The sequence below is a fragment of the Empidonax traillii genome, unplaced genomic scaffold (assembly GCF_003031625.1).
Source record: "Empidonax traillii isolate 1590-97213 ecotype Southwest subspecies unplaced genomic scaffold, ASM303162v1 scaffold197:size915647, whole genome shotgun sequence".
Lineage (NCBI taxonomy): Eukaryota > Metazoa > Chordata > Aves > Passeriformes > Tyrannidae > Empidonax > Empidonax traillii.
This window is the reverse complement of record NW_020955390.1, coordinates 242,052-252,804: the sequence shown is the minus strand read 5'-3', so window position 1 is coordinate 252,804 and position 10,753 is coordinate 242,052. Positions and strand designations below refer to the sequence as shown.

The following is a 10,753-nucleotide window of genomic DNA, read 5'->3' as shown; positions in this document are numbered from 1 at the left end:
TGTTTCCCTGTTAGGACAAAAGTGCACCAGTCAGAAGGCAGAAGTATCATCATTATTTATACATGAACATGTGCCACCTTTCCTAAGAACTGGAAAGGGAGAGATGGAAGACTGGCAGCACCATCTCCTGGCAGATATAAGGAACAGGGACCACTTCGTGTCAGAAAGTAGGGCCAAGTAATTTCTTTGTGGATTTTAAAAAGACTGTGGCAGGAAGTAACTTCACAAGAGTATATTCCCTCCCTAGGAAGATTAACTTTGTTATGTTTCAGGGAATAAAAGCATAATGTGTTATTATAATTATGGAGAACACATGCTCACAATTATGAAGAACAAATTCAGGTTGCTTCTGCCTTTAAAAAGCTCGCTCTTGTTGATCTCTCTGCTTTCCTTTATGTTGCAGTAATAGCAGATTTCAAAACTGGCACAGCAGGTAAGTCAGTCAGAAGACCACAAGAGACCAGAGAAGTTCCTTGCAATCAGAAAATGTTGAAATATGTAGATTTCAATAGTTGTAGCCAAATTTCTCTCTTGCTGAGTAGGTAGGGGAAATGTTGGGAAAAGACTATTAACACTGTGAACTGCTGGATCACAAATGTGGAATGCTATTATACATATTCAGAAAGTGACAATAGGGCAAACAATGCTAAGTAAGGGTGAGGCCTTCGGAGTAATGAAATGCTGTATGGGAAAAAATATTATCTATGGAGATAAAAGAGACGAGACTAAGTCAGATGACTCGGTGAAAGACAGCCATGGAAGAGAACAGAGGAGAAAAAAGAGGTGAGGAAGAGAGGAATTAGCAGGCACTTCAGAACTGGTATGCCACAGGAGTCCAGATCTCATTTATCAGAACGGTCTCAACCAGCAAGAGGGAGAAGACTTAACCTCAGTGATCAGACTGATCGGTCTTCTGCCTTGTGACTCCTGCAGACCTGTCTTGCTGTAAGGCCCGCGATCCATGGCATGAAACAAACACGAAGCCCTCCTTGTGTTACACAAGCAGAGATAATGTTTTGCTTTTGGGGTTTTTTTTTTCTGTGTTTTGGAGGTTATTTTATTTTGAGAAACTTCCAAGTGCTTTTAAGGGTTTTTTTTGGTTTTTGGTTGGTTGGTTGGTTGGTTGGTTGGTTTGGTTTTTTTTTTGCAGATGATCATGAGAGCTGAAGAGACTTATGAACCCATTCATTCCATCCTCCTCCCAAAGGAAGAACAATTCTTATGTCACCACACTTCCCAGGGCTTCTCCCAACATAGATTCAAAAGCCACATGTAATAGGGGTTTCAATAATTCCCATGGGAAAATATGCAGCTTTATGCAGCCTACCTCTCCCACATGGGTGGGGAGGGGCTCTGCTTATCTCTTTAGCTCAGAACAAAGATCAGGACTTTCTCCTCAGGGCATCATTTACTATTCAAACATTCACAAAACAAAGGTAATCCTCCATCTTCCTCCAGGGCCTGCCACAGAATCCACAGTCTTATCCAAGCGAACTATTAAACCCTATATTTGAGGAATCTGTCTAGTTGGTGGATTAACCTCTTTTATCAAACACTTGCATATAAACCCCTCTTCTGAACACAGTTAGCTGCCCAGTTAGCTGTCACTACACATCTCTAGCTTTTGTTACAGCATTTTACTGGCTATGTATATTATATTGTTTTTTTTTTTGGGGGGGGGGGGTTATTCAATGTGCTGTAGTTGTGCTATTCTTCACCAAAACACACTAGATGCTACTTCCCATTTATTTCTAATTATATCCCATGCTTGTTTAGTCCCTAATTACCTTAATAAAATGGCTCAAATTCCTCTCTGAGGGTAGGAAAGAGTGCATTTCTATCAATACTGAAATATCAACACACTCTAAAAGTGCTCTTGTACTGGACACAAGATGATATATATGAATAAATAAATTAAAATAAAATTAAAAAATAAATCACACCCAGAAATGCAATCAAACTAACATGCCAATACAAAATAAGCTATTGTTATTAATGTGGAATAAACAATATTGCCAAATCAATTACACTTCTTATAATTACTATATACTGTTATTATTAAATAGCAACAGTCTAAACACTTTATCTCACAACTCCATTGTGATGGGCTCTGTCAAATCACAAATCACAGTCTATAACCCTAAAAATATTTAGAGGCAATCAAGTGAGAAAAGAAGTAAATGGAAGAAACAAACCTAGTCAGTGAGAAAATTCAAGTGATAACAGAAAAATAAACCTTCTACCTGGCTTTCTGTTTCTTGCTTCACAAATTACAAAATAGTGAGAGAGAGGAAAGTCCACCCATCAACAAAAAAATGGATCTGTACTGAGACCTCTGCAGTCCAATATATGACCTGAAAATAGGGATAAATAGTTCTCAGATAAAACAAACCTATTCCAAAAAGTTCCACCTAAAGTTGATTCTAAGACTTGCAGAAAGATCCTGCAGTATTAAATCACTTCTGATAAAATGGCAAGTGAAAACTGATGTTTATAAATGCCAAGTATAACCTTCGCCACATGCAATGATGAGCACTTTTTAAGCTGTTACTAATTTGGAAAGATGTTTTGGAAAGGTGGTGGAGCATCACTTACCTGAAACCTCAGCTCTGTACTCAGCAGAGGTCAAAAGATAGGAAAGTCACTAGAATCAAGAAATGGGTAGGGAAAAATTATATATTATATACTTCAGAATGGGTATACTATATCTAAAAAAAAACCCAACCAAGACCAGAAAGAGGTAACCGGATTAAGCATAAACATGGAGTAATCCCACACAAAGGAATAAGACACAAAAAGCCCCGAATTCAGAGGGTTACAATAGATGTCTTGAACTACATCAAAGTCATACAATGCATAAAACTCAATAATAAATAATTTTCAAAGAGGATCTGATATTATTTCAATATTCTTAGTGGACCAGGTGCCAGAAGCTGAAACCCATCAACTGAACTGGCTACAGAAGTGGTACTGGGAGATGTTAAGGCCATGGTGGAAAACCAAAGAGAACTTCCTGAGTCTGTGTTCTGCTGCTGAAGCACCATCACTGGCCTTCTCCTTGATCTGTTTCAAAATGAGGTGATGACTTACAGAGAGGTTCATGAATTAAGAATACACAAAATGAACAGTGACAGATTCTCAGCAGATTCTGTTCATCCAGGAAACTCAAGGATGCAGTAACTGAAATCCTAATTGTGGTATAAATTCTGCCTTAAAACTTTCCTGGCATCTAAGAAGTGGATTGTATAAAATATTACATTATTTTTTAAAAATTGTTTCTAGGGGAAAGATGTGAACTACAGACCATTAAAACTAGACCTGAGAGCACCTGGGTCCTGCCTGGGGGGTCCACACCCCCTGCTCTCCCTAGGGACAGGCTGCAGAACCCAGAGCCCCTCCCTTTTTGTGGAGGTCTGTTCCCACTCTGGGAGGCCAGTGAGGGGGCTGCAGTGAGGATGTCCCAAGAAAGTGAGTGCCCTTGGTGGGAAGAGCATTGGTGGCAAGTCGAGGGAAGTGATCCTTCCCCTTCCACCCAACCTAAAGAGGCCACATCCGGAATGATGTGTCCAGTTCTGGCCTCCTCAGGACAAGAGAGACATGGAGCTCCTGGAGCAGGTCCAGCAGGGGATAGTGAGGATGATTCGGGGACTGGAGCATCTCTGAGGAAAAGCTGAGGGAGTTGGGCCTGTTCAGCCTCGAGAAGACACAACTAAGAGGGAACCCCATCGATGTCTTTAAGTATCTGAATGGAGCCAGGCTGTTCTCAGTGGTGCCTAGCAATAGAACAAGAGGCAAAGGGCAGACACTGATGCACAGAAGTTCCACCTGAACATGAGGAAGAACTTTAGTGTGTGAGTGACCCCACAATGGAACAGATTGACCAGAGAGGTTCTGGAGTATCCCTCGCTGGAGATATTCCAAGAATCATCTGGACGCAATCCTGTGCCATGTGCTCTAAGATGACCCTGCTGGAGCAGAGAGGTTGGACCAGAGGACCCACTGCGGCCCCTTCCACCCTGACCCATTCTGTGATTCTGTGAAAGCCCTCACGGGCTGTCCGGGGCATCCAACCCCGCCCGGAACTGCCTCTCCGGCTCCGTCTCCGTCTCCTGCCGCTCCCGCCCGGGCCGCGCCTCCCTCCCCTCAGCACCGCCCCCGCCGCCCAAGATGGCGGCCCCGCCCGCCCCCACAATGCCCCGCGCGCAGCCGCCGCGCTTCCGGGTGCGGGCCCAGGAGGGCGGCGGGCCCGGCGGGCGGGCGGAGGGCGAGGCTGCCCCGGGCGGATGCGAACGGGCGGGCGGCCGGTGCCGGAGGGAGCCGCGCCCGGACCATGAGGCTCCGACTGTGGCTGGTGCCGGCCCTGGTGCTGCTGTGGGGACTGAGCGGGCTGGAGGCGCTGGGGCGCCCGCCGCGCTCGCAGCGCTACGGTGAGGGCAGGGCGCGACCACGGCAACCGCGGGGGAGGGAGGGAGGGAGAGAGGGAGAGACCACTGCGGTGGGGCGGGAGATGGGGGACATCCCCGCCTCTGAGAGGGGTCAGTGATGGGGTAACGGGTGCGGTGGTGAGAGGGGAACCCCCGGCTCTTACAGGGGTCATGGTGATGGGTAATGCGAGGGGCGGGGGCGGAGGGCACACCCACCCCTGCCAGGGCTCAGTGGTGGGCAGCGTATGGGATGAGGACAGACCACTTACTTTAGCTGGAGGCATCGCTGATGGGCAGCGTTTGGGGGCCGCCGCTCTCTGCAGAGGGGCAGTGAGACCCCATTATCTTGACACTCGAGTTCTGCTGTAGAGTTTTCCTCACAGGAGTTTGCGTTCTGTTATGGCAGGATATCCACAGAACGGGTCAGGTTGGAAGGGACCACAGTGGGTCATCTGGTCCAACCTCCCTGCTCCAGCGGGGTCATCCTGGAGCACATGGCACAGGGTTGCGTCCAGATGGTTCTTGGAATATCTCCAGCGAGGGATACTCCACAACCTCTCTGGGCAAAATCATATAAATGGCTTCCCTTCATAGCTCTGTTTGGAGAGTCGCTGCCAGAGCCTGAAGCCATTGGAGCTGAGTGTGACCTCTGGAAAAGCTTGAGATGTGGGAGAAGCCGCTACCTTATTTAACTTCCGCAAACAGTTTTGCGTCTAAGCTTATCCTTTGCAGTGAAGAAGTTGCAAACTTTTGTTCAGTAAACAAAAGCTTCTCACTGAAATGGAAGATGAGCTCTTGTGAGAGGCAGTGGCCATGTCTGACCCAGCCTGTGGTGACTGCTCCAAGTCTCCTTTCTTGGCTTAGATCTCTCAGCAGATTTTCCTACAGGCATCCAGGCTGCACCTCTCTCCTCCTCTCTTACACCTGAGCTGGACTTGTGGTTCTGGGCAGACCTCAGCAGTTGCTGACTGCAGGAACCTGGGGAGGATGGGGTTCAGTGGTGGATGCTCCAGGAAGTGTAACAGAAACAAAACAAACACAGCGTGTCCTTTCAGCATCAGGCAGCTCAGGGAGGCCCTGGAACAGAGGTTGTGTCTTGGGCTGTCAGATCTTTATGCCTTCTAAAGGACCTGTCTGTTATGAATTTGTGTAACCTTTATCTGACAGCTTTTGTATTCTTGGCCTATGTACCACCATACCTGCACTATTCAGTTTTATGGAATACTGCGTAGAGGAAGAACTCTTTTCTTCTGTTTCTAGGTTTTAACTATTTCTTCTGTCATAAATGGTCAGTATGGAAGAATTATTCATTTTCTTCACACCGTCAGTTACTTACAGACCTATGTAATTTGTCTCTTTTGTACTTTTTTTTTTAAATCAGAAAATATTAGTCTATATAATAATTCTTTTTATGGGGAAAAATAATTACTTTATTTCTTACCTTTGTCTATATACTTCATATCACATGAAGTATATATTTGAGATGGATGACTAGGGCTGCAAGGAAGTATTTGTGATTCAAAGGTAGCATGGATTTACAGCGATGAATGCTTTTGATTTTGTTTTCTTTCTGATGTTTAATCGTCACTCTAAGCTCCCTTTTCATTTTAGTTTTTTTTGGAGCAAATTTCATCAAATGCTTTGTTCTGTTGTTCAGTAAACTAAATATGCAAAAGAGTTTTGTTAGGGATCTTGAAAAGTCCTGGTGTGCTACTTTAACTGTTAGATTTATCCACACACTCCTGTTCTCTCAGAATGCCAATATGTATGAGGCTCTACTTGCCTAGTAGCTTCTTTAGCCACAAGTCTAGTAACTCACACTTTGTTGTTATTATTAGCTGTTTTTCAGGTAAGGACATTGATCATATTTGTTGATTAGGCCCCTGCATGGTACCTGGAGTGGAAATTGGTCCTTTCAGGCCACCTGAAGCAACACCAGTAGCACTGTACTTGCACACCACAGTTAGTAGTTGACCAGTTATACTTTTGCAGTGCTTTATAACTCTTGGGTTAATACATTCATATCCTGTTGATTTAAAGGTAATTTTCTTGCCTTGTTTTAAATTAGCCTTTTATCTTGAGTCTCAGAAGCAGGTCTTTAAATATATCCTGTCAAGACAAGCTTTCAGAGGGCTTTTCAGTCTCCTCTGCAGTAAATGCTAAGGTCAGTTACTGCCTTACTTTTTGGTGCTGGCCTTTAGCATCCATTCTTGGGGTTATATTTGCAGCTTACTTGTTTTACAAGCCCCTTTGGTTATTTAGCTGTGTGGGTTTCATAAAATAAAAGATATTTCAAGTATTAGCTTTATGCCTTTTTATGCCTTTTACAAGGTGCTTTTCAAAATATCTTGGCCTACTTTATTGTGGTTTTATGTCTGTCTTTTGCTGGAGTTCTGTTGTCATCTTACACACAGCTTGGTTTTATGAAATACCATCTTTTCCTTCTAATAATTTCATTGTTATTATTTTGAAAGCTCTGTTTAACCACAGCTTGAGTTTTAGGAACTGAAATCAGATTTCTGGTGAGCAGTATCCTTAAGGAAGTTTCAGGAACTAACATTTTGTGATTTCTATTAAAAACTTTCTTGCTTATTTCTCTGAGTTCAGTTTTTCAAGAAGGAAGAAAAATATACAGTGAAAAAAAGAATTTGACAAAGAATAGAATATGTAGATAAAAAGATGTGGGTCATTTTCCATCTTTTTCAGCTGAAGTAATCTTAGGGTGTGGTGCTCCAACAGTCTAAACTGATCTAAAATGGGACTGCCAGAATCCTGGCCTCAGCTTCCTGATACCTTCCCCATTCCTGTGAGCACATTCGTGGACCTGAGCTGTCTGGAAGCTAATTTTTTTTTTTTTTTTTTTTTTGCTTGTGGGAATTTTTTGGGGTTTTGTTTGGGTTGTTTTGTTTTGTTTTGGTAAGTGTCTGCATTCTGGTATTTTCTCTCTGTGGGGTCCCTGCCCTGGAACAGCTCACGGTGTGACTGACCAAGCACCTGCGCCATGCTTTGGGTAGTGGTTGTGGTCCAGGTGAGGGATGAAGGCAGGATGGTGTCTACCTCAGTTTGCCTTTAGGCAGACTCTTTTTAATAACATTGCCAGCAGGTATTCATTTCTGGGAGAAGTGGGACTCTACTTGTCAATACAATGACTGATATTATAGTTTTGTTCCTGAAAAAATAACATCAACTCTTTAAAAATTTTTCTCTTTGTTGTCGTTTATCTCTGAAGATAACCTTTTATGGCTGTGAAATATTCCTGCTGTTTGTCTTTGAACTCAGACGTATCTTAATGATAACAGAGCTTAACGAATTTGAAAAGAGTAACAGTGCAAAGACCCAACTTGGGTGCTGTTCAGTAGGTCACTGAACATATCTAAAGAGCTGCTTGAGTGTGTTTCACAACACAGTGGAACTAGCTGTGTGCTGCCACTAAGCAGTGGTCTGCATGTAAAATGGGTCTTACTCTGCTGTTACCTCTTTTGAATGAGGACTTTTCATCACAAGCGCGGTAGGGAACTAAAACAAGAGAGTTGTTCCTGTCCTGGGCAGATGACATTCTTTGAATCACCCACTGACAATGTTTTTCTACACGTCAAATTGCGCTAATCGAATCTGAGACAGGTAACCTGAGCTTCGCTATTTTTTTTTCTCCACACTGCTGAAATACCTCACAGAAGTCAAAACAAACTGCATCAGCTGAAGAAATGGCCCATTGTAAAAGGATGGGTACAAACCTTAGTAATGCGCATCAGAAGACTAGAATTTACAGGTTGTTGAGTGAAAAAAAAAACAAATGGTGGTGGTGTTGATGAGTAAACTGGAGGAGCTGAGTGACACAGAGGGCAGCGTGAATTGATTTGCAGTCAGTTTAAATTCTCCTTCACACTTGGTGTGACAAAAATGCAGGAGGTCCGTAAGACCAGGAACGCAAGGGACTGCTGAAGTGTCGAAGGAGTGGAAGTTCAGCTCAGTGTCGAGAATGTGCAGTGTGATAGTAACTGACAGAATCTTTATACAAGATTAAATTTCATCCTGCTGGATTTCTGTTGGAAATTAAGGAATAACCTAGATGAGGGTCAAGTGATTCATTTTCCCAGCATAGTTTGCCTTTTTTGTTACTATTTCTTATCTCATTTTGATATCCTTTGAAGTGCAATGACTGTTTTAGATGGAGCTAGTTTTGAAGTTTGAGCCCAAAAGCTGAAGGTTCAGAGTGTCTCACCATGTACCACATGGTGAGAACACACAATCCCGCAGCATGTGATACCTGCCTGGGATGCTGCGGATTATTTCAAAATCATTGCAGGACTTTGTTGATGCAGCGTCTTTGTCTCCACATAAACAGCAAGTGCTTGGTGTAGACGTGGCCTTATTGAACTCAAGTTATCAATGCATTTTTTGTGTTGTGGTAGCAGTCTTTCCAGTGGAAATACTTAATATCAAGGTTTTCAAGCACTTCTCTGAGGTTTGTTTTCTTTTGTTCATGTGAATCAGTCAGTGTTTCCATTTCCAACTGAAAAAAAAAGTGATTGAAGTGTAATTTTTGAGAGAAGTACTCAAAGTCAACAAAAAGAAGAATGTCAACACTAGATTAAATTCTACTTAGTAAGAATTACCTTTAACTATTGCAAGATTTTTGTAATGGGAACATAATCCAGTGCTCAGCATGAGTTTGGTTTTCAGTATTGCCAATTTGTTCTGACCTTTAAGCAGACAAAAACTAAAATTTCTGTTTGCACTTAAGGTTTGGGGTGGTATAATTTTCCTTTCCCTCCCACTGTAGAACCTGACAACTTTGCTACTGTTGTATGTTGCTGATAGCAGCAGTGACTCATCTCAGCTTCACGCTTTTGCCACTCTGGAATTTCTGTGTGCATGTGCAGAAGCCCTGGTGTGGCTGGAAGGGCCAGGCGAGGAAGTGTGGCCAGGCAGCTCCTCAGCCCAGAGTTCTCCTGGTTGCATTCAAACATTGCATTAGGATTTAANAGGTTTGGGGTGGTATAATTTTCCTTTCCCTCCCACTGTAGAACCTGACAACTTTGCTACTGTTGTATGTTGCTGATAGCAGCAGTGACTCATCTCAGCTTCACGCTTTTGCCACTCTGGAATTTCTGTGTGCATGTGCAGAAGCCCTGGTGTGGCTGGAAGGGCCAGGCGAGGAAGTGTGGCCAGGCATCTCCTCAGCCCAGAGTTTTCCTGGTTGCATTCAAACATTGCATTAGGATTTAATTGTGCCTTTAGTAGTCAGTAAGAGATTTATCTTTGAGGCAGACATTTATATTTAGCTTCGATTATAAACAGGTTGAATCCCCCTCCCCCCCCAGCTTTTTTATAAACTGTAGGAGTCTGCCTAATTTCCCAGACTGATCATGGGTAGTGCTTTGCTGTGAAACCAAGAACCAGGTTTCTTTAACAAAGAGCAGTTTATCCTGCTGTCCTGATCTGCAAATTTTATGCGCAACATACAAACTTACTTGTTTTGAGGATATCCTGTACCCTCTTAATAGTTCTAATGGTCTTCTTGATGTCTTTTATTCTTGCAGGTTCATGTGACAGTACTGCTCATCTTTGTGTCACTTTTGCCCTCTATGTCACGATCTCCATCCCTGTCTTCCTGTGCTGCCCTTAATATGCATTATTTGTACCTTTTTCCCTCCTCTCACGTTTTTAACCTGTGTGTGTGCATGGACTGGGAGTGGGAAGGGGAAGGGAAGGGGGCTCTGTTATGCAGAGAGGCACCTACTGCTACCACCCACTTGATGCTGATCCATAATTACTGAGGTGATGAATAAGAATGTGATATCTCTTGGTTTCCTTTCTCACCTACTGAAATTGTAAAGTTCTGCCCCTCAGTACCTGTACCTTGAATTCTGGAGGGTCATGTTTGAGTCCAAAGTCACATCCACAAAGAGAAGAAATGGAGTCAGAAGTGGAGAAGGGGTTGGTCTCACAAGTGTAGTTTAGACAGTATTTAGTCTTTACCTAAAGTCAGCTCCACTCAAACCTATTTTGTGACACAGTAGGATTTTGTGATGTGGTATCTAAGCTCAGTGAGGCTTGCAGTTCTTTTGAGAGCCAGACAAATTATCTGTTTCCAGAGAACACTGCATCGTGTGACTTTCTGCAGGATATATGAAGCATGTGATTTGGGGGTGTGTTGAGTTGGGTTCTACTCAGCATCAAGTCATATGATGGTATTCTGGTGTAAGATGGAATGGCCTTACTGCCCTTGTTTCACTTTGACCATGAGGATGTTAATTCAGTGAGCTTCCTTATTTTTAATAATGTCAATATTTGAGCAGGTTATTGCATTCTCTTTTTTTTTTTTT

At 43.2% G+C, this 10,753-nt stretch overlaps 1 protein-coding gene across 2 annotated transcripts in view; it reads left to right on the top strand.

Annotated features, from left to right (window-relative positions):
• Positions 1–4,233: 4,233 nt before the first annotated feature.
• Positions 4,234–10,753, top strand: part of ADAM17 (ADAM metallopeptidase domain 17) — a 34,572-nt gene continuing 28,052 nt past the window's right edge. Inside the window, exon 1 of one of the 2 annotated variants that reach the window (XM_027886909.1) lies at positions 4,234–4,427. In XM_027886909.1, the coding sequence (XP_027742710.1) occupies positions 4,331–4,427 (97 nt within the window). In that variant the 5' untranslated portion in view covers positions 4,234–4,330. Of the gene's footprint in view, positions 4,428–4,494; positions 4,536–10,753 lie in introns of those variants that run through there. The other variant, XM_027886910.1, reaches the window with a different exon arrangement.